Source organism: Mus caroli, chromosome 19, assembly GCF_900094665.2.
Source record: "Mus caroli chromosome 19, CAROLI_EIJ_v1.1, whole genome shotgun sequence".
Classification (NCBI taxonomy): Eukaryota; Metazoa; Chordata; class Mammalia; order Rodentia; family Muridae; genus Mus; species Mus caroli.
In genome coordinates this window covers 20,469,495-20,493,816 of record NC_034588.1, presented here as the reverse complement: position 1 = coordinate 20,493,816, position 24,322 = coordinate 20,469,495, and the positions used below count along the sequence as shown (strand labels likewise).

The following is a 24,322-nucleotide window of genomic DNA, read 5'->3' as shown; positions in this document are numbered from 1 at the left end:
AAGAAAGAAAGAAAGAAAGAAAGAAAGAAAGAAAGAAAGAAAGAAAGAAAGAAAGGAAGGAAGGAAGGAAGGAAGGAAGGAAGAGACAAAAGGGGGATGGGGGAGGGAGGAGGGAGGGAGGGAAGGAAGGAAGGAAGGAAGGAAGGAAGGAAGGAAGGAAGGAAGGAAGGAAGGAAGGAAGGAAGGAAGGAAGAAAAACAGACAGACTCAGGGATCCAGGAATGTAATGTTTTCCATGTTGCATGGTCTGCTGTATGAACTATTGAGTAGAAAGGATGCACTGTAATGACAATAGATAGGGTTCAGAAAGAGAACGAAGCTTGACCAGTCACTTGCAGGTTCCTCCATTGGAATAGATTGTCCTCCTGAGTGTAGTCAGGAGCCCTTCTGCAGTATGAGTATATAACCTGCTATCAGACAAGTTTAGCCAGAGAAATTCTTTGTGGCTATCTAAAGCAGAAAGGCAGGCAATGTTTCTATGTTTTATGGTGGGATTTGGGAGGAAATGGGATTCTAGATTTTATCATTTTCCTTAGAGAAGATAAATTCTAGTCTCTGTGGACTTTTTTTTTGGAAGGACCTGGAGACAAATGTATGATGGAGGTGGCCCCAGTTGTCTAGAGGGTCACTACATTCGTTCCCTAGAAGGAACAAAGAATTGAGCCAATAGGAAAGACAGAAGAACAAGCTGCAGAGATGGGGAAAGTAAGCCTTGTATAATTCTAGATGAGAGAAGTCTAGAGCTGGCAGCTGGCTCTGGTACACTAAAGGACCTTGGGGTCCAACCTTTCCACTATTTATCCTGTTTAAATGCCCACCTCCCAGGTCTTCCCATCTTTCCCCTTGTAATGTTACCTGGGAACAATAAGCAGCTACCTCAGGAAGCCTGTTATCCTGTCCTAGTCTATCTACATCCCTCTAACCCTCCTTCAGAGGGGGCAAGAAAAGTCCTTTAGTCCAAAGCAGTTGGGATTGTCAAACAGTATACTTTAGGAGCCCAAACTCTGAAAACTCTTAGATGTAAGGCAGAAACATCTGGTATAAAGTCAAGTCCAGAGCTATTTAATTGGGACATTCTAAGATCAAAACCTGCAGAACCATGATTTTATTTTATTTCCTTTTATTAAAAATAGATTGTTTTTCTCACATGATATATCCTGATTAGAGTTTTTTCTCCTTTTACTCCTCCAAGCTCTTCCCCACCTCTCCTTCCATCTGGATTCACTCCCTTTTCTGTCTCTCATTAGAAAAAAAAAAACAGGCTTCTAAGAGATAATAATTAATATAAATAGAATAGAATAGAATAGAATAGAATAGAATAGAATAGAATGGGATGGGATGGGATGGGATGGGATGGGATGGGATGGGATGGGATGGGATGGGATGGGATGGGATGGGATGGGATGGGATGGGATGGGATGAAATAGAAACTAACACATTGGAATTGAACAAAACAAACAAACAGAAGGAAAAGAGACCAAGAGAAGGCATCCAAGTCAGAGGCCCACTCACTCTTAGGAATCCCATAAAAACACTAAACCAGGGCTGCACTGACTGCTCTTCCAAAGGTTCTGAGTTCAAATCCCAGCAACCACATGGTGTCTCACAACCACCCACAATGAGATCTGACACCCTCTTCTGGTACATCTTAAGTCAGATACAGTGTACTTATGTATAATAAATAAATAAATCTTTGAGCTTGAGCGAGCAGTGTTGACCCTAGTGAGCAGCTCCGACCAGAGCGAGCAGAGGTCCTAAAAATTCAATCTCCAACAACCATGTGAAGGCTCACAACCATCTGTAAAGCTACAGTGTACTCACATACATAAAACAAATAAATAAAATCTTAAAAATAACAAAAACAAAAAACACTAAACCAGATGCCATAATACATATGTAAAGAACCTGGTGCAGAGCAATACAGGCCCTGTGCACACTTCCTCAGTCTCTGTGAGTCCATAGAAGCTTTGATCAAATAGATTTAGAGGGCCTTGTTTTCTTGGTATCCTCCATCCCCTTTGGCTCTTTCTTTCTGCTTCCTCTTCTGTGGAGTGTGGGGTGGAGTGAGGTGGGATAGGATGTTCCTTGAGCCCTGAGGGCAGGGATTTTTCAATACTTAATAGAAGGAAGGAAAGAATGGGCAGGGTAGAGTACTTTTCTCTATCACCAACCTGGCAAGAGTCTGGTGTTTTGTGCTTGGGTATGCAGGTTGCTGCTGTGTGAATGTGTATCAGAAACTGCCTTTGTCTCCCTCTAAAACTGATAGACCTGGGTTTCATATGCCCACCACTTTCCAGTGGCAGGAAGATCTAAAGATGATGCAGATTTTTGAAACCAATGCACTGTGAGGTTTGACTGTTCACCACCCAAAGAGCAATGGGAAAAATTGGCTGCAGCCTGTGTTCTATCCCAGCATGCCCTCGACCTCAGAACTGAACCTGTATGAGCAAAGACACTGCTTGTCAGAGCTAAAAGTTGAATTAAATCACATGAGTATTTTCAAAGAGAAGAAAACCAAACAGATGGGTCTTTTAGGGTCTTTTAAAAAGAAAGCATTGGTCAGCAAAGGACATGTTTAAAAACACATGGTCTGTTTGTGGTTTGTGGGACATAAAAACCAAATATAGAATCTGCAAGAGGCATGCTGTTAGGGTTTAGCCATAGTTTTCTAAAATATAACCAGGTCTAAGAATGTTTACATCTCACACTCTTTCAGATACTGCTTCATGGAGTTTGTCCTCTGACATCAGTGAAAATTACATCATTTCTGCCACGTATCTTAATTTTGAAATTGGTGTTCTTTGTTTTGAACTTTTCTTGTTTTAAGATTCAGTCACTCACTGCCAATCATTTACATGAGAACAATGACATTAGACGTTCCATCCGACTCTGGTGTCCACAGCATCTTAATAAAGGACTGCAGAGTTCCTCCAAATAGATCATAATGACTTTGTGAGTAATTCCACCAGCTCTGTAGTCACCACACCAACTATATCTGTGCAAGTGATTTCAAGGGATTTTAGCATCATCAGTAGGAACGTTCAGTTTAACCTGGGATCTGAGGCTGAGGCCCATTAGTTGTAACAGGAAATAACTGGGCTCACTTGATGGCAGAGGATTGGAATGTTTTGATCTGAAGCTCATTTATAGAAGTTGTCCTGCACATCCTAATTATAGGGCTACATGGAGTTTGGGATTGATAAGGTCAGTGTTGGTTTGCCCCACCACTCAACAACTCTGCCTGCAGTGTCTGTCAAACATGTCATGGAAACGCCTTTGGACATCACTGAGAAACCATGCAGTTGGGCCAGGCTGGTTCTTTCATACAGACAATACCTGTTGATGGTTCAGCAGAGGCCTTGTTTTATTATATTCCACAGCTCTTACAAGGCCTGATCTCCTTCTCCTTATAAACCCTATCAATTGTGCAAGCTAGTGTTTATACTTAACACCTCTAAAGTGGAAACTGGAACTTTTTGTTTTAAAACAACATGATGTGACTTGACAAAATAAATTCATGATAAAACTGTTTCTCTACTCCCACCCCCACCTCCTAAGCCCACCCCAGTGCTATAACCAAGAACTTATCAAGACTGTCCTGGCCCTTGGCTTAACACAACCATGATTGTATTTCCACACTAACCCTTTCTTCACCCTCCCCTTCAAAATCAGCCACATGCCTTGCTTGCCATTAGTATCTTGCTCCTAGAAAGTAGAACATTATTTTTGAAAGCAAGAAAAAGATGAAAACGTAGAGGTAATTCTATTACCCTCTGACTGTTACAGTTTTGGGGTACGAGTACTTGCAACAGCAAAGCCCTAAAAGTGGATCAATAGCTTGCCTCCAGGAGCCCCGAAAATGCCAGGAAGGTGTGGTTGCCACCTGTAATCCCAGCACCGTATAGGCAGAGACTGGGGAATCCCTGGGGCATATATAGTGTATATATATATATATATATATATACATATAGTGAAAAATAACCAGGATCATCAAGTTCTAGGTTCAGCAAGAGACCCTGTCATCCAACAATAGCTTCCAGCCTTCACGCACACACATGTACATACATACACAGACTATATTTTATATACATTGCATGCATACCATATATACATATACACGTAACAAAAAGGAATCTAAAAATAAGCAGCCCTGAAAATCTAGGGTATGATTTTTGGTTAAATATCATTTGCCTTGCCTTGTTCCTTTATCTTTTGTTTTCATGGCTTCTCAGTGTAGCCCTGGCTGTCCTGGAACTCACTCTGTAGACCAGACTGGCCTCGGACTCAGAAATCCACCTGCCTCTGCTTCCCAAGTGCTGAGATTAAAGGTGTGCTGGTACCAGTGTCTGGATGCATTTTGATTGTCTGGATTTGGGGTCGATGCCAGCATCTAGTGGTCTCATAACTGTAAGAATGCAGAGTCATCTGGCTTTAAAATATCAATAGCACTGAGATTAAAACACCCTTTTGTGAAGAAAAGAACATATGTGATTTTTTTTTCCTAACACAATGTAGACTAAGTTAAATAGTCTTATCTGTTGTTACTTTACTATTTGCAAGAATATTTATGTGGTTCTCCATTTTCTGCGTATTCATTTTCAAAGCTAGTCTAGAGAGGTCTCTTCAATGGTGAATATTTTCCATCAAGACAAAATTCTCAAGCATTATTGGTACCCAAGAGTCAAAACCTTCACACATTGCAGCACACTCATTTAGTGAATATAACTAGTCCTAGTGAATATAACTAGTCCTAGTGAATATAACTAGTCCTAATTCTGCGCTATCCTGTACAACCCAGAACATCTGTTTAAGAGATACCGTCCAACTTCAGGTCTAGGAAACTCTGTTCTACCTCATCTTTCTCCTTCTTCAATACAGTTTAATGTACAGTGGGCTAAGGTTTATTTCCCACTTTCTAGAGATGATGAAAGAGTACTGAAACTGATGTAAACATTGTGGCTTTAGGTCTCTATAGAAGAGAATAACTCCCTCATGAACTTAGATTATGACTGATCCTCTGACATAGCCTCATCTCAACCCATATGGAAGTGGTTGTCAGTGGATATTCATTGTACAAAATAATGGGTTGATATATTTTATTTGTATATAAAATGTACTTTAATGATAACCCCCATTATCCTCTTTCCTCATTCCTACTGGCTCCCTTCCTCTTTCTAAGTCACCTTCGTTTTATTTTCATGGCTCACAGATATATCTAAAATTTGTGTATATGAGGAAATATGTGGTGTTTATCTTTCTGGATCTGACCTATTTGGCTTAACAAGATGGTCTCCAGTTCCATGGATTTTTCAGAAAATGTCACGATTATATTCCTCTGTATAGCTAAATAAAACTCTATTGTGTATATATTCTTTATCCATTATGATTTGGACACCTAGGCTGAATCTATAAATTGGGTTATTGTAAATAACACCGTAAGAAACATGAGTGCACTAGTACCCATGGAGAGAGTTCTTGGCGCAAACAGCAGGTTATCCTTTGTTTTATCCTAGACAAAGTCAACACAGGGTAAATCAGCAACTCCTTCTGTCACCAACGACCTGAAAATCACTTCTCCATGCCAAATCACTTTCAGGAACCACAGTGTCTAGTGTTACCAATGCTTAGACAGAGAATGTCAGCTGCTAGACTGAACACGATGATCTTGTTATATTTCTTTTATTTCCCGGAACACTGACAGAGAAGTGCCAAACAAGTCTATGGTTTGGGGTCTTAGCTTGAATCTAGTGAGTCGATGATGGATTGGGAGAAGTCTTTGGTCAGACAGGACATGTGGGCTGACTAGTATTTCTGGGAAACTTTGAAGTAAAGACAGCCTGGTATTGTGCAAAATTCCTTTAGCATTTTTCTCAACATACTTGGCAGAAAAGGAGCCATGTATGTTATTTGGTATGGAAAAAAAAAAAAAAAAAGAGCCAAGATGTCCATTCAGTGTTACCTTTTGCAATGAGGAGAGGTATATCTGTTGGGTCAAGTCAGTTAGGCACTTGGCTGCATGTGGCTACAGCATTGACTACTTTGACATGTCTCTAATGAGACTGAATAACTTTAATTTGAATCGACTTTGTGCCTATGGGCTGCCATAATCAATGACACGAGTCTAGAGTAAATATTAACTCATCTTTCTACTCTTATCTCTATCTCGGGCTGAGAATTGAACCCAAACTCCTGCGCATGCTAGGCAAGCACGCTGCCATTGAGCTACATCACAAACCGATTATTATTGTGATGATGATGATGATTTTAGATAGAGATATCCTGATTCCTTTTTTTATAAACCATAACTAATAGCAAATTATAAAACATAGGAGGAAACTGTGAACTAGCCATAATTTTATGAGCCTAACATAATAATTATATAGCTGGTATATTTTCTAGTTTTTTTTCTATTATTTTAAATGAATTGGGGATTGTTTTCTCTTTTAATCGGCTTTTTAAACTTAGCATTGTATATCGGTATCTGTAGTGCTGAGTAATGTTCTCAACACTCAGGTTTAATGGTCGCCTATTTCTCAGACTGTTGTATTCTAGTTTATTTCTTTCTCTTTGAAAATTCCGGCTATCTCTTCTGTTGCATGCCTCGCATGCTTCTTTGGTTTAATGTCATTATAAAATAGTGCTATAGTAAACATATAAAAGCATGCTAATATTTCTCAACTTTAGAATGCATTGCCATGCAAAATGTTTGAGTTTTCTACAGGGAGAGATTGAGAGGGTGAATCCTTTTACTACTTCAAATTCATTGTGCAAAAGTACTCCCCCAGTGTACTTGTGAAAAACGGACATTAAAGCTGACAAAAGGAAAGAAGCCCTGTTTTTCTCCCTCTGTGTAGCACAATTAATTTGATAAATCATGAGACATTTCAATGCATTCCTTCTCATATAACAATAAAGATGCTAAAAAGAATGTGATACTGGCCAGGACTGATGACAGAGATCTTTGCTTTCCAGATGCAGAATAAGTTCCAAGGCATGAACCTAGAAAGCAAAATATTTTGCATATTATTTATATAACCTCTATAATCTCTAAAGATGAAAGATTAACAAAAGCTTTTAAAAAAGAACCAGAAAAGCTACCCTATTTGTTTGTCCTGTGTAGTTCCACAGAGATAAACATTTATATCTCTTAGCTATCCCATCTATACGAGGATATGAACACGAAGCCAGGAAACATTCACTCATCAGGCAATTAGAGCTTCCTCTGGGGAGATTGGCTTAGGACATTTTATAGTTTGCATAGTGATAAATGGCCTCGTGATCTAAGATTTCTCTCTTAAAATAAATTCTGTATTCTAATAAATCTGATCATCGTGAGCACTAGTAGCACACATAAATAAAATTAAGTCACAACATTTAGAATAGCAGAACCTAGAAAGTCAAGTTTTCTCATTAATCATAAGTAGAATTTTTACTTCTCTTCTGTCATCCTTTGTCTTCTTCACGTGAATGAAGATTTATAGTGGTAAGATGGGACATGGGCCATACTAGCCTAGACTAATTATAAGAAACCAAACCCTCTTTCCCCCCTCATTAATTTAATAATGAATACATTATTATGAATTTGTTTTTCCTTCACAAACAACAATAAAACTACTGGGACTGATAAAATAACCATGTTAATGCTTTTATTCATGACACCAACCAGGACACGAGTGGGTCTTTGTCTTGGAAATAGAACATGAGTCTCTGGATGGGTGGCCAATGGAACTTTGTTCATAATGTAAATGAAGCGCATCACTAGACATTGGTTAAAAACAGCCAATAATGTTCGTTCTAGAGACATTTGAAAGATGCTTGGAAAATAACAGCCACTTTGGAATTATCAAGGGAAGATACTTAGAACCTAACAGGCTTTATCCCTGTCACCCAACTAATTGCTTGTTTTCCTCAGATTGGATGCCAGTCTTTGAGGACCACTTGCAGTTTTTATATTCATACACATGGTATATTATTATAAAGTCCACTCTACTTAAAAGAATGCAGCTCCAGGGTCGTATCCCAACAGGGACCACTCTTTGTACCACTGTATCCTGCCCCACACATGGGCAAGGAGAAGGTGTTTCTAATTGCTTGTGCAGCGATGTTTCACTGAGTAAATGCCAGGTTGAAAGGGTTTCCGTTTTCAGCTAACAACATTCATAGCTTAGTTTTTATGAATTACAGGTGGTTTTTATGAGCCTGTGCAAAAGCTTTTGGGACTGTGGACTGGTAGCCCTGGATGACATTACCATACAACTAGGAAACTGCCGGTCTCCAGGTAAGAAGACTGACTATTGGTCATTTCAATTGTGAGTCTTTCTACCCTGTGACAGACACTTCCAGTTCCTCTAGGAACCTCATACATTTGACCTATGCTATTCTTTCCTTTACTTTTCTTAACAGACAGACTTCTCCACAGAATTTTGTAGTAGAGTCTACAAGTTGGAAATAAAGACTCTAGTGTTCTGTACAGCTTCGTATGTACGACTTTCCCTGATTGTAAGGAAAGTTTTACCTTTATTGTAAGGAAAGCAATACCTCCCTGAATGTTGGGGATGGTGCTCACGAACTGTCTCCAAGTAGTACTTGAGAAACAAGTGTCCTTTAGCTTAACTAACATTATAATTATCATTGTTCATTTAGAGAATACACATTTTCAAGTCATATTGATGGCATTGTTATTTTACAAATGCCTCTGAGATGTATACCATTAAATGTTTAATAAAGATGATATCTTCTAAATGACAGTAAAACAAACCCTGCAGCAGCAGCAGAGGACACAGCCTTGTGCTGCTGCTTACACCAGCCTAGCGATAATTTCTGTTTTATTTAGATCCTGGAGCATTCTATACAACATTGCTTTGACCGTATTTACCTCCGCAACTCCTCCCAGAACTACTCCCTTTCCCTATTCACTCAACCTTGTGGGATTTTTCCCTTAACCATTCAAGACCAATTTGTGCCACCTAAAATATTCTTGGATGTTTGTCCTTCCACTGAAACATGGTCAACTTATGAGGAACTCTTAGATACTCTGATCCTTCCTTTTCCATTAGCTATATTAGCTGCCAACTGTGAGGGGTAGGATTGTGTGCCCAACACCCCCACTCCATGCTAGGATTTGGTCTGGCTTGGCCTTGTACAGATTAGTGCATGCTGCCACAGCTGCTGTGAGTTCATATGTGCAGCTGCTCAACTGTGTCCAGATGTTCACTGTCAGTCTTCTATAGCCTCTGGCTCTTACACTCTGCACCTGTGCTGCCACAGTGATCCTTGAGCTTTGGGATAATGGTGGAGCAGTTCTTTCTTTCAAAGACCTCAACTCAGGCCTTTCTACCTCAGAAAAAAGTTTTCTGAATGAACCAGGATCAGAGTTGGAAGTTATTGAGAAAAGATGTTAACATAGATTCAAGTTCTGGTGTCAACACAAGGTACTTAGAAAACGGACAGTAAACACCCAAGACATGGCTGTGGAGCCTCAAGAGAGAGTCTCCATGGTCATAGACATATTTTTTTCAGTGGCTTTTGGAGTGACATTATTCAAAGCTTTTCTAAAACTTTTCTGTTTTTGGTAAAAGAGATCATAGGGCGGTTTCTGGTGTGCACTGATAAATTTAAAGGCTGTTAAAAAGACAAAACCATAGGTCACAGGGCTGAGGTATCCCTTCCTATATTAGTCACAGGGGAATTAAGACATATTCTACCTGCAGACTAAGTTCATAATCTCATGTGTGAGGTTTTCAGGACACAACATATTTGCATCTGGTAGTGGAGTAAGGTTAAACATTAAAGTCATATACAAGTCATAAGCAAGGCTCACTGCTATTTAAGCATTATTATTTGAAAATAATTCTGCATTATTATTTTAAAATAGTTCTACTCTTGTCAAAATCCTTCACTCTTTGCTGGCTTGAGTTTTTTTTTTTTTTTTTTTTTTTTTTTTTTTTTTAACCAGACTCTAGAATTAAGCTTCTCCAGGCCATTTCTCCATAATTTCCCCTTTATTTTTATCTTACTTCAGACTAAGTGCTGATGGTGAGGTGAGACAGGAGCATACTAGCCATGGTGGGCAACATGTGAGTGGCACATGCCTCAGAGATCCTCTGTAGGCATCTCTTAAACAAGCAGCCAAAGTACGGCACCTGGCTGATACTGGAGAACAGCTGAAAACAATTGTTTGGATTGGTGGCCTAGCTCAGTGGCATACATAGCTTACACCGGCTCTATATTTACTCTCCCACAGAACTAAAATCAAATTAAGGAAGACTCCTTGTTTTCTGAAGGACAGTAACAATAAGAATATCTATATTCAAGGCACAGAACAGGGAATGAGGCCTCAGTAATTAGCACTGTATAGAAAATTGAATACAAGAGAAACAAAAAATAAATGATCATTAAATTTTTACTAAGAATATGGCTGTAGGGAGGCATAACAAAGTTGAGACAAAGGAGAAAAATCACCGCTGAGGTGAGAGACAGCATTACTCTGGTGGTAATAACGACTGCTGTTGGTAAAGATGCCATTCAAAGACAAGTATTGACTGGGGTGTACTGCTTGCCTAGGGTGTGCCGAGCCCTGGTTTTATCCTCAGTATAAAACACAATCATGTCTGGAAGTGGAAAGAGACTTTTGTTAACAAAATAACAGTTCTTAATATTTTTTTACTACTAATAATTGTATTTTTATGTGTCCCAAATTCTTCACACACATTGTCTTATTTAATCCTCGCAATCCTATGAAGTGGATGTCACCAATATCCCTACATACAAGTATGAACACTGAGGCACAGAAAAAAGACCTCATCTGAGCTGCACAGTTCTGCTCCTCCTCCAGAGGAGACATCGAGCTGATCTGAGAATATCCTTCATTCACCCGGGATTTTTGAAGAAAGCTCTTACATTATGCAACTTTTTAATTTTTTATTGTTTTTTTTATTTTATTTTCATAGAGGCAGGGTATCTACAGTTTTCAGAGTTCTGTAATTCCACTCAAATTCCCGAGTGAGGGAAGTGTCTTGCCCAAAGTAATCCAATATTTCGGATCTAGATTCTTGATTCTATACCACTGATAGAACCCATGAAGCATAGATTCTCTGGAGGTCAAGCTGGGTAGACCACCTGTGGGGGTGGGTCTGCCTCTCCATAGGCTTGACATATGGCCAGACACCTCTCAGACATGCAAAGCAGGCTGCTAGGAGCCGTGAGAGCATACATATTCATCGACTGTCTCAATAATTGCAACACCTGCTGTTTCCTTGCAGCAAGACTTCCACCTCCACCTGGAGAATGCACTTTTGATCAAGATGAATGTGCGTTTACACAGGAGAAAAGGAACCGAAGCAGCTGGCACAGGGGAAGGGGAGAAACGCCCACCTCCTACACAGGACCCAAGGGAGATCACACTACTGGGGTAGGTGAGTTATGCCACATGGTGCTGTTTCCTAAGAACATAACTTAACATACTAGTGGGCATTTAACTGCGTTTTGAATGTGCAGATTCATGTCTTGTGACTAGAATGATGTACATGATATTCTACACAGTCAATATTTTAATAGGTTCATAGGAAAAGCATATTTTATAACACCACTTAATGTGTATTACAAAGGTAATCTAGGACTAGGTTTTAAAAAACTGAAAGAGGAACAGTAGTGGAGGCAAAGAAGAAAATCAAAATGGAAGCTGAGGCTTAGTATAGAAATGTTCAGGCAATCCCAGCACTTGGGAGGCAGAGGTAGTCGGATTTCTGAGTTCGAGGCCAGCCTGGTCTACAAAGTGAGTTCCAGGACAGCCAGGGCTATACAGAGAAACCCTGTCTCGAAAAACCAAAAAAGAAAAAAAAAAGAAAGAAAGAAAAAGAAAAAGAAAAAAGAAATGTTCAGGCAGATGGGGAACATGCAGATAAGTTCAACTCTGTGTTTTCTATAGCTGAAACAAAGAGAGAAAATTCATCTGTGAATCGTGAGTCACTGTTCTTGATATGAAGCAAGGAGAGCAGATAGTGGAGGTCTAGGGGGCACAATCTCTCTCTCTCTCTCTCTCTCTCTCTCTCACACACACACACACACACACACACACACACACACGGTCTTGTTCAGGCTGGCCAGGAAGTCAGGATCTTCCTGCCTCAGCATCCTGAGAACACAAGGATTTCGATATATGGTGGCAACCTTGCCTGGCTAAGGAGTTTGTGTTCAACACAGACGTGTGTGGTACAAAAAGATAAATTCAGTGTTGTCTTCCTGTGGCTACTACTGTATATCAGCAAGTGAAAACAGTTCGTGGTAAAGTATGCCCCTGTTGGGTCTAACAGTTAGATTGAAGCACAGCCTTTAGTTCAAGGAAAGAAATTTGTCTCTGAACTAAACTCACAGAGATCATTGATACTACGATTCAGGGTCCATATAGGGAAGCCAGTAGGATGTAGTGAGTTATGCGGTGCTGTACCTTATGACCAACTTCAAGATAAACCTATGACCAAATACCATGGAGCAACATACAGAGTATATAACCTTTCTACAGAATTATCCAAATGTGGTTAAACACAGCAAATAGTTTTACTTTTCTTTATATCTTTCACCATATAATACCCTGAAGACTTTTCTCCTCATTCCTGGCTAAATCCCTTAACTCCCAGTTCTGCTGAGTTATTAGAACAGTCATAATTCAGGCATGTTAAAGAGTCTAGTCCAAATCAAAACCTCCATTTGTCATTCAATCAAAATGCTTCTAATGTTCTTGGCTGGGCCTTGACTCCTTGTCTCAGGAAGATAAAGGGGAGGGCTGTCTAGTCTTACATCTTTATTTCAACACCTCCCCAGCCTTCCCTGTTAGTCATCTTCTAGTCAGGGTAGGTAGAGGAAGCATTAAAAGAAAAGAACTTTAAAATAATTGGTGCTATTTTACATTCTCTTTTGGCCATTGACTGTCCCCACACTGTGACAGATGTCAAATGCTGGCCAATCGGAACATCTGCAGCACAGCATTTCTGGCAGTCTCTACTCTACCTAAACCTTTCAGAACCAGCCCTTTGCACTTACTGCCTCCCTGTTAAGGTACACACCTCTGTACAACCACCCAGGTTTTTCTGAAAGTTTCTACTTTCTTTGAAGAACATCTCTGATTTCATCTACCTTCCCAGATTGTCCACTGGCCTCAGAAACTAATGCACTCTCACCTAAAATGTCCTTCCTGGTCCTACAACTACCATTTCCCCATGCTGCTTTGGCAGATGCAGGACAAATATTTCCTCGGGGCATGATGCTATTGAAGAGATTCAACACTGGCCAAAGGTAAACCAGATGTCCACTTTTGGTATGACTAATGATTCTAAAAATACTACACAAGACCCCCTGAGGCACCATCTGAAAATGCATCTGGAAGTCACACTGATACTATATGTCATATATGGAAACACTTGGGTAGCATACAACAGAAATGGGACTCAAACCAGCTTAAGTGGACAGAGGGCTCCTTCTGAATTTTGATACTGGAAAAGGTCCATTCAGGCATATCCTGATGCAAAAGATAAAGGATATAATCATGAGACCCTTTGCTCTTTCTCTGCTGGGTTTTCTCAATTGTCTTCAGTCTCAGAAAGGATAGCCATGGTAAGCGGAGGTAGCCTCATGGACTTTCAACACGGACTTCTGTGAAAAGGAAACTGTGATGAAAATCTCCAACCCGAGCCCTTTTGTGAGAAAGGGTTTTATAGTGGAGTCCTGGCTGGCCTGAAACATGCTATGAAGACAAGGCTGGCCTTAAATTCACAGAGATCCATCTGTCTGTGTCTGCTTCCCAGGTGCTGGAATTGAAGGACTGTGATACAATGCCCATCAACAATGAGCCTTATTGGCTCTGAATAGCAATGTCATGAGAGCAGAGTATTATAAGCCTGTTGAATTCCCACAGTACTTAATATTGTGTCTTATGCATGATAGACATGCAAAAATCATTGTGGGATAAGTGAACAAATGCATGAATGAGTGAGTGAGTAAACGAATAAACAAAAACCTTTCCTTGAACATGTAAGAATAGTCATTACATAGCAAGACCTCCAATAACTGGCATAGTGGTACACATTTATAATCCCAGCACTCAGGAGGCTGAGGCAGGAGCCTGGATCACATAATGAAATCCAGGCCACACTGGGATGTATAACAAGTCCTGCCTCAAAACAAAAAGGAAAAAACAAACAAAACCCTCCCTGGGGAAAAAAAATGGGATTATAGATATCATTTTTCCTATCAGGGATGCAGTAGAAAAGAACAGATCAGTTTAGCTCATCTGTTACAAAAATGTTTTTCTGGGAGAAGGTTGATAGTTTTTATTCCGTTTATGCAGACCTAAAGAAGGTTTCATTTAGAGGTATAAAAAGATGCCATCAAACATTAGCATAAGATGACTATGTCACAGCAGTAGGGGAAAATATTCTGAATAACAAAGACTGTAAAATGTCTTGGACATGGAAGACAGGGCAGAATTAGATGAAAAAGTAGTGAAGGTGCCTTTCCTGAGAAAGAGCAAAGGGAAGCAATGAGGCCAGGGGTGGAAGAGACACAGGCGTGGGCTTTGGAGATGGGGTAACCCAACGAATTCACTCACTGAGTATGGCCTTCGGGAAGCTACCTAAATCCCCAGTTTCAGCCTTGACTTCTAGAAAATAACTACAACTACCTACTCACTTACCTAACTACAACTACCTACTCACTTACCTAACTACAACTACCTACTCACTTACCTAACTACAACTACCTACNCACTTACCTAACTACAACTACCTACTCACTTACCTAACTACAACTACCTACTCACTTACCTAACTACAACTACCTACTCACTTACCTAACTACAAACTACCTACTCACTTACCTAACTACAAACTACCTACTCACTTACCTAACTACAAACTACCTATTCACTTACCTAACTACAAACTACCTACTCACTTACCTAACTACAAACTACCTACTCACTTACCTAACTACAAGGAGTGGTCCAAGATCAAGGTATCCGCATGGTTGCTTTCCTCTGGCTTGCAAATGGCTATCTTTTGCAGTGTTCACACATGGCCCTCCTTCTGTGACAACACATCCCTGATGTCTCTGTTTTTATAACACTTGTACCAAATGGAGATCCACCCTAACAATCCTCTTTTAATTCAGTTTCATCTTGAGAAGCCCAGTCTCTAAATATAGCCCCGCTCTGAGGAATGAGGTTAGGGCTTCATCACATGTGTTTTGGAGAAAAGCAACTTAACCCATAGCAGACTCCCTCCCAGGAGTCAGTGCCATGGAACGGATATCAAAAGAGAAGGAAAAATTCTTTCATGTTAAGTGGGTGACAGCCCAGGCCTGCTCCTGGTCCTTGTGGCTCTGTGCTACACTCTAGGCTTGTCTGACTCATGCTCCACCTCCTCCACACACACTCAAAACTCTATGAAAATCTATCAAAAACATGTGCAATATGTATTAAATAACTCATAACTCTAGTCCTTTATGGACATCATTACTGGCTATGGGAACCTATGTTAATTAGCTTGGGTGGCTTTGTTTGAAGATGGTGTGGTTGGGTTTCCTTTGTGTTTTTGAAAACTTATAAGACTGTGTCATCTGTCTAGGGTGAAACTTCCCAGCAAGACCATGAATACAAATGTTTCTTACTGAACTCCATCTTTAATCTGAATGAGTACTAGACACATGAAATGAAGTTCTCTGGTGCACAGTGTAGAGAATGTTGTTTTTAAAAAAGATAAATAAATTATTTCACCTGCTTCAATATTAAATTCCAAAAGATTCTCAAGATGCCGTTCAGGTTTTTATCTAGTAAAATATTTTTGGATCTATCTTTTTATTCCTGTGCATAGCAAGAAAACAAATTCTACTATGCTATGCCCAATGCACCTATAGATATATAGCATTGGGTAAGGGCTCTCAATTACTTTAATGACCCTCTCACTGTAAAGCTAGGGATTATGTGATGAGCATTTACTCTGGTCAGGTTTCTGTGCCTAGAATCATTATATCCTTCCTACAATCTGTAATGTAAGTTAAAGGTCCCAATTTTCAGGCAGGGAAATCGAAGCTTGGCGTAGTTAAGTGTCCTTTGGAGGTACTTGTAGTAACTGGTGAAGTGGGGACTGTATTTCAGGTTTGTTTCATTCCAGTGACCATATTCTTTGCACACTGCCTCATTGGCATCACCATCACATGACTCATGATGCATGTGACCAACAGAAATAATCTATAATCAACAGAAGTGAACTATTTCTAGTGTCTATATTCTGATACTCTAAGCGTCGCTCCAGGAGTGCACCCCATTCTCCTAACCACATGGAAAAGTAGCTTTCTTGTCTTCCAGTCTTTAATGGCGTAGGCTAAATAAGGCTGATGTATCAGCTGTGAGATGGAAGAGGGACAAGTATGACCCTTTCCAAATTGAAAGCATAAACAAAGACTCCTCTAAAACAGCTGACTGTTTCACTGGGTTTCTCTCTACATTTATTCAACTGAGGAGAGAGTGTGGGTGTAGATATGTGCCTGCATGTGCCACAGTGTGAGTGTGGAGGTCAGAGATCAGGTTCCTGGTGTCTGTTCTCTGTCTACCATGTAGATTCCTGAGACTGAACTTAGGTCATCAAGCTTGGGGCAAGCACCTTTACCCTCTCAACTATCTCCTCAGCCCCACAAATGACTGATTATTAAAGCTACCAGCAGCAGAAATGTAAGAATCAAATATCTTAGAATTTGAAGTTACCATTAATATCATGCAATCCCATCCCATATCTCCTGGGTGCTTAATACCCATTTTTTAAAAAAAGTCTAAATAACTCAGAGCTACAAGTAAAGCAAGTTGTAGAGCTGATGGGACAGTGCAGAGCAGCAGCTCTTCCTGGCAGTGCCTTGAAGGATAAGCCAGAGTAGATCAGGAATGGTAAGGAATAGGGACACATGACAGGAGGAAGAGACACCAGGGGTGAGACATGCAGCCCTTTAAGCAGTGAAACAGCTTTCAGGGACTCTAAGTTACAACACTGGCTACAGGACACTGTCAACCTGGAGTCCCATGAAAATGGACCCTCAAGTGCTTTTGTATTCTTTGGTCCCTGTCTGCATGGAACAGGTCTCTGGTTGCAGAGTCGGCAGGAATTGAAAGACAGACTTGACACAAGGGTGTGTGGATCTGAATGTAATTTGTCAAATCGAGCATCAAACTTTTTATACAGAAGAAAATAGGGAAGTTGGATGACACACAGGCAAGGTACAAAGAGGTTACTGGATTCTTACACAAAACAGAGGAATGCAAACACGGAAGGACTGGCAGGAACCAACTGGGATAAAATTCAATGTTAACAACTGGAATCAAAAACAGCTCCACCTAAGGTCCACTTAATCTTAGAAGCCAGGGTCGAGGGCTTCGTGCCCTTGCCGTAGTTCCTATGTATAGTCCACCTTCCCCCTAGGCCATTGTAAATACTTGTGTATGGATGTAACTCAGCTATCTATAGTTCTAAGTATCTACTCTGGTTCCTCCTTAGATCACAAACTTCCTTCTTCCTAGATAATGGTAAATTTCTGTGTAGGGCAGTGACTTGGCTATCCATGCCCAGGGTCGGATCAAGAACTGACTAGAATCTAAGTTAGCCATATGTCAAAATATCAATCCTTAGGAGCACTTGAAATAAAGCAATATTAAGGGAAAGAACACAGATCTGTTTACCAACTAAAGCAGGGATACTGGAGCATTCGTTATACAGGATGCCATGATTCCAGGAGACTAAGTTTCCATGAACTTTTCGCCTCGGGACAGCGCCCAGGTTTTCAGGGCCTATCGCACTTGTCACTACTGGAATGGATGTAGTACTCAAGTGTGACCTTATATGGAGGTCATGTACTTGAAGTTATGAGTCCCCACAGCAGGAATGGAGGACAGAGTCATACAACAAGAATAGTATCAGTCCACACAACAAAGAAGCATCCTTGACTTGGCCACTGCTATGTCTAAATGATTGAGTTAATAAAAATATCTAATAAATGTGTTGAATTATGTCTCCCAGCCATTAAATAGAGTAAAAGAAGAAATCCTTTTTCATACACTCCCACCCTCACTGGCTTAGATATGTGCCATTTCACAGTGACTCCCCATTCCTACCTCATTCCCATGGGTGCAGAGAAATTCTGCAGGGGCTAAAACTAGGAGTGACTAAAGACCCCTCTATACTGAAAACCAAAGGCCATCAATATCTGCCTTGGATACAAGATAAGGTGCCTCTGAATCAGGTCTCTCTTTTCACTTTCCTTGCTTAAAACCTTCCATTTATAGCTGGCAGAACTCAAACAAGGGAGGCAAAAAGAAACGCAAGGGGAGGGGGCGTGCAAACCTGTTTTATAGACAGCTGCACTCGCTAGTCAGTCAATACGTGTCCAATAAATGAAAAGAAAAGCTCAGGAAAGCCACACTATAAATACGTCAAGCTGCTGTGTGACTGTCAGAATCAATACATCATCTCAGGTTAAATAAAGACCAGCCCTGTGAATGGAGCTCTTCGATTTGCTGCCAAATGGATCAGATAATGCCGATTTCCCAGGAATGGAGTGTCTGGGAGGTAGCCCACCTGCTCTGACTCAGTGTCTGCTCCCATCCTGCTCCCCACACGTGCCTTAGTAGGAAAGGTGCAGATGAAAAGAGGCTGAGTAAAAAACATCACTGCTCTTAGCAAGAACCAAGCACTTCCCCTGAACAAGCACTCTTGAGCTGCTGGTTAGCTGCTGGTTAGAGGTGCTGGTTAGCTGCTGGTTAGCTGCTGGTTAGCTGCCAGATGCTGATTAAAGTTAGCTTTGACCATGGTTTCTGCTGGTTGCTGGTGTTCTTGTTGCTTTTGCAGTGGTCCTTGTTCTGCTTCTCTGAAACCCTTCCCGCCACCTGCTTGCTTTTTAATAGACTCAAGTTCATTGATGAAATTTGCCATTAACTTATCCATTTTCTTGAATAGATCCACGTATTTATATACTCATATAAACATATGCATGTGTTTTGTAGTGCTGGGGGTTGAACCCAGAGCCCTGCACATAGCAGGCAAGAGTGGCATTATTAAACTATACCCTAACCCCTCAAACTTGCTATTATATACTCAAACCATTAAACAATAATGTCTTATGTGGGAACTCCACGTATGGGCTACCCATCTCCCACAAGTGGGGTTTGTGTACACACACACACACACACACACACACACATAAACCTTAAAATCTATGATAAATTTGACTTACTTCTTGAATTATCATCAATGAAATCTCACAGAGCACTTCTGTGGTGGTGTTTTCCTGTCAGAGGATAAGAACTGAGGCAGCATGAGGTAGGGGTGAGTCTCTGCTTCCTGGGTACACATCTGGTTCTGCCTCACCCACCTGGAGAGTGGTTTCCAACAGCAGCATCCTGGGTCTATTGACGAACTGTTCTCTCTACTCTGTACTAAATTTAAACATTGCCTCTAGCTGGTGAGAAGGCAGGAAATGACACCTTATTTTGTGTTTAACTTCCTGTCTCTTGGTCTCTTCAAGTTAAGAACTTGACAAAAACCCCAAATGAAGAGTGCCAAGTGATATGTTCTCTTTTCTGTCCCTTTTTCCTCATAAAATGTGGCCCTTCGACTTTGAACACTGGTTACTCTCTGCTCACATCAGTGAGTTTGTTGGTGTCTCTGAGTGATGCCTAAAGAGGGAGGTAACTCAGGACATCTTGAGCTCATTTTGTGGACCTTCTGTTTCCTCTGGAACCCATTGGTTCCTCAATGCCTTGCAGCTTAGACCATTCCCTGAATGCTCTAAATGAGATGCCTCCCTGTTAGATCAGGATTGATCAAGACAATGTGAAAATCAAAGAGGAGAGTGGCCTCTACCAAAACTATAAAGGGTGGCAGAAGTGAGGACTGTGCACAAAGAAGCAAGGGGCTCGGAGATTTTATAGGCAGAAGAAGGAACTTTTCCAGTGGAGGATCCCATCTGTAGATCTGTTTCCCCTGAAGTCTGGAAGTGTTAATGCTAACAGCGGTTGGTAAGCCCACCTTCTTATCAGGAGTTTTGTGGCTCTTAACTACCTGAAGATATTAGGAGCCAGACCCTTTCTTGTCTGCTTCTCAGCTTGCCTGAGGCTTTTAAATCATTAACCCTTCAAGAGCCTTGGCTGCTTTTCTATTTGTCTGTCCTAAATTTCCTCTAGGAATCTTAGCACTATCAATCACACACCAGAGCCAAAAGATCTGATCTCTCCTTCTATAACAGCAATTACTTACAACAAATGACTTAGCTCAGAAGTTAGTAGCATTGCTCTATTCTGTACTACAGTGCAACCAATCACATTTTTAGAATGTTTTCATTTATTGACAATTTCAAACATGTATACAATCTACTTAATCATATCCAACCTTAATCTCCTTTCCTGCTGTCTCTAGACTCTCACCTAAGCTTTCCCTTCCCACCTTTATGTGCTCTTCTTTTGTCTTTTTTTTTTAAAGAAATGACCCACTGCGTTTGTAAATGCATGGGTGTGGGGATCATCTGGAAAAGCATGGGTCTACTAGTGGCCACATCCCAAAGAAAAAATGACTCCACCTGGGGATCCATCCCATAAACAACCACCAAATACAGGCACTATTGCAGATGCCAGCACGACTTTGCTGACAGGAGCCTGATATAGCTGTCTCCTGAGAGGCTCTGCCAGTGCCTGGCAAATACAGAAGTGGATGCTCACAGTCATCCATTGGATGGAGCACAGGGTCCCCAATGAAGGAGCTAGAGAAAGGACCCAAGGAGGTGAAGGGGTTACAGCCCCCTAGGAGGAACAACAATATGAACTAACCAGTACCCCCAGAGCTCCCTGAGACAAAACGACCAATCATAGAAAACACATGGTGGGACTCATGGCTCTAGCTGAACATGTAGCAGAGGATGGCCTAGTCAGTCATCAATGGGAGGAGAGGCCCTTGGTCCTGTGAAGATTCTATGACCCAGTATAGGGGAATGCCAGGGCCAGGAAGCAGGAGTGGGTGGGTTGGGGAGCAGGGGGAGGGGAAAGGAGATAGAGGGTTTTCAGAGGGGAGACTAGGAAAGGGGATAACATTTGAAATGTAAATAAAGAAAATATCTAATAAAAAGGAAAAGAAAAAAAAAGAAAGACTCTCTTCCCCCAACAACCATCAATTGCCAATAATTATGAATACAATATCATGAATCTCTCCTAGAAGGTCAGCTGGCTTGATCTTAAACTGGTCCTGTGCAGATTACCGTAGAGGATATAAATTTATGAATACAGTAGCCATGTTGTGTCTCAACACCCTCCACATCCTCCAGTACTCATACTGCATTCTGCCTTTCCCCAGTGTTTCCTGAGTCTGAGGAGGTTGGTTTAGAAGTCCCATTTGGACCTGGTCATTCAATAGTAGCTTACTCTCAGAATCTGGATCAGGTATGAGTCTCTGCATTAACCACTGTCCAACACAAAAAGAAGCTTTGTTTTTTTTAAACTAAGTTTTATAGAATCACTAATCTATGAGTATAAACACAAATATTTAGAAAGCAGTTTGATGTCGTGTTCATTTGCAAAACAACAGTAGTAAGTTTCTCTCCTAGGGTCTATGACTCTCCCAGTCATAGGATTTTTCACCAAGTTTAAAATACCAGGCATGACATCCTTCATAGGAAGCAGACCTCAAATCCAATTGGTTGTTCTCATAACAGTCATGACACTATTTCACAGGTAGGGACATCTTACCTAGAAGCTCAGTCTTGTGGCGTGTAGGATCCAGCTCTAGGTAAGCCTACTGATGAATTTTTCTCCCCAGCAGCCTGCTTAGGACACCTTTCAGCACTACGAAGGCTAGCCAGCACATGTGTGCTACTGTTGCCTACTCCCATTGAGGGCCTCATCCTCTCCCTCTCTCATGTGCCCTTTCTAGCTTTCTGACCACCAAAGATAGCCCAAATTAAATACAAAAATATATATATATAAATGTATAAGGGAGAACATGCAGCGTTTCTTTTTCTGATCCTGACTTATCTTACCAATTCCACACATTTCCCTACAAATTTAATAATTACATTTTCTTTATAACCGACTAAAATCCTATTGTGTTAGTATATCACATTTCATTATCTAATCATCAGGTGATGGACAGCTAGGATAACTCCATTTCCCAGTGATTGTGAGTAGAGTGACAACGAGCACAGTTGAACAAATAGGATATGAAGTCCATGGAACATAGGCACCAGAGATAGTGTAGCTGGGCTCGGTCATACGGTAATTATAGTTTTAGCTTTTATTAATTTACTTGCACTGTATATACATGTGTTCTGTGTTTCATATTTTGTATTTTCATCTCTTAATTTATTTGGGGATCAAATCATAGGCATCATATCATGAAGAAAAATATATACAGTTTAAAATGTTTAATTTAATTTATTATTAATTATTTTGTGTGTGCATATGGACACATGCATGTGCCATGAAGAACACGTGGAAATATTCATTTTGTTCAGGAGTGTCTTGGATATCTAGGTTGTTTTGTGCTTCCATGTGAATTTTCAGATTTTTTTTCCATTTCCTTGGAATTTTGATGTAGATTGCAATGATTTTTTAAAAAATAAATTGATTTATTTTTACACGTATGGCTGTTTTTCCTGCATGTATATCTGAGCAGCATTTACCTGCAATGTCCACAAAGGCCAGAATGGGCACTGGATCCTCTGGGATGAGCTTTTAACCTGCCACCTTACCCATAAGTCTTACCTCCTGATCACAGTATTTAGGATCTTTATATCTCTGGCATGTTATAACTATAAGCATTTGTTGGTGTTTTTCTGCATCTTCTGCCAAATGTCTTGTTATATCAGAGACAATATTGCATAGTGTCTTATTCTTTGCAAAGGGTAATAGGAAAATATTAAAATTTACACAGACTCTGTTGTAATATGCCCAACAGTGGATGTTAGGGTCTGTGTCTTTCCTTGTATAGCTCCCCATTCAGAGTAATAAATACTGGGGATATTATGTTGCGAAAACTATTCTCACTGTACTTGTTAAAGCACAGTAAAGCAGACTTTTCTCATGGCCATCATGGCGGACATAGGAAACAGCGCAGAGTGATTTCTCACTGGAGGAGATAGCATGGCCAAGGAGGGATGGAGAAACATGGAGCTAGATAAGATCAGGGCATAGAAAAGAAACAGGAAGTAATGTCCAGGGTAAGAAGGACTCTGGATGAACTGACCTACCAGAATTCTTGATGAAAGCAGCCCACGGTTGTCATTCATGGGATGGTGGAAGATGAAGGCAAGGATTATGTATCTCCTCGATTAGATATCTAGGATGGAAGATGCCTGACTTAGAAAGTTACCTACAAAATAGGATTTTGTGAGGAAAAGTTAGGCCTAGGGAAAGATTGAGGAGACTAGTGTGAGTCGTACAAGAATCCTTGTAAACTCTGAGTATAAAAATGCTATAACTGTCTACTCTTTATTCTGTTGTCACAGAAGACACTTGGACAACCATATCATATTATTTAAAGCAACAGTTCTTAACCTGTGATGCCTTTGGGGCCTGAATGACCCTTTCCCAAGGGGTGCATGTCAGATATCCTACATATCAGATATTTACATTATGATTCATAACAGTAGCAAAAACACAGTTAGGAAATAGCAATGAAAATAATGTTGTGGCTGAGGGTCACCACAACATGAAGAATTGCATTAAAGGAAGGTTGAGAACCAGTGATTTAAAGTAACTTGAATGGTTAATATAATGCTGCTTACTTAGATGGATAACACTGAAAATTTTCTTTACTGGGGGGACAAATCCTAAAATAATGCATTTTGAAATGTTTCATTTATTCAAAAAATTAACAGCAATTCATAGATTTTTTTTAGGGTGCTGGTGGTAGACAGCCTATTATAGATCAGCTAAAGCAACATATTAAATATTGTGGAAATGCATTTAGTGAAGTTTTAATAATTATCTGCTGCTTTTCTTAGGTAGCAGCAATAAGCTTTTTGTTGTTAGGTACACACTGCAATAATAATAATAATTAGTTGCATTTTAAAAAAAGAAAGCTATTGCCTGCATTGGAGGCTTATGGCATTTAGTCTTAACAAACTTTTTGATGGTTCCTTTTCAAATGTAGATAATTAGATAACCACAGAGACCTTAAAGGGTGGGACTTCCTGTTATACATGGGAAAGGGCTCCACTGAGACAGTGTGTGTCTCCTTGATGCCTACCGTGTATTTGTTTACTCTTGATGGTCCCAGGGCACTTTTAATTAACATAATGCATT

General features: G+C 40.3%; 1 protein-coding gene across 1 annotated transcript in view; it reads left to right on the top strand.

Moving 5' to 3' along the window:
• The window catches only part of Mamdc2 (MAM domain containing 2), a 149,015-nt gene that overhangs the window by 110,443 nt on the left and 14,250 nt on the right, over positions 1–24,322 (top strand). The window contains exons 10-11 of the mRNA XM_021152082.1: positions 8,185–8,278; positions 11,262–11,414. Of these exons, the coding sequence (XP_021007741.1) occupies positions 8,185–8,278; positions 11,262–11,414 (247 nt within the window). The remainder of the gene's footprint in view (positions 1–8,184; positions 8,279–11,261; positions 11,415–24,322) is intronic.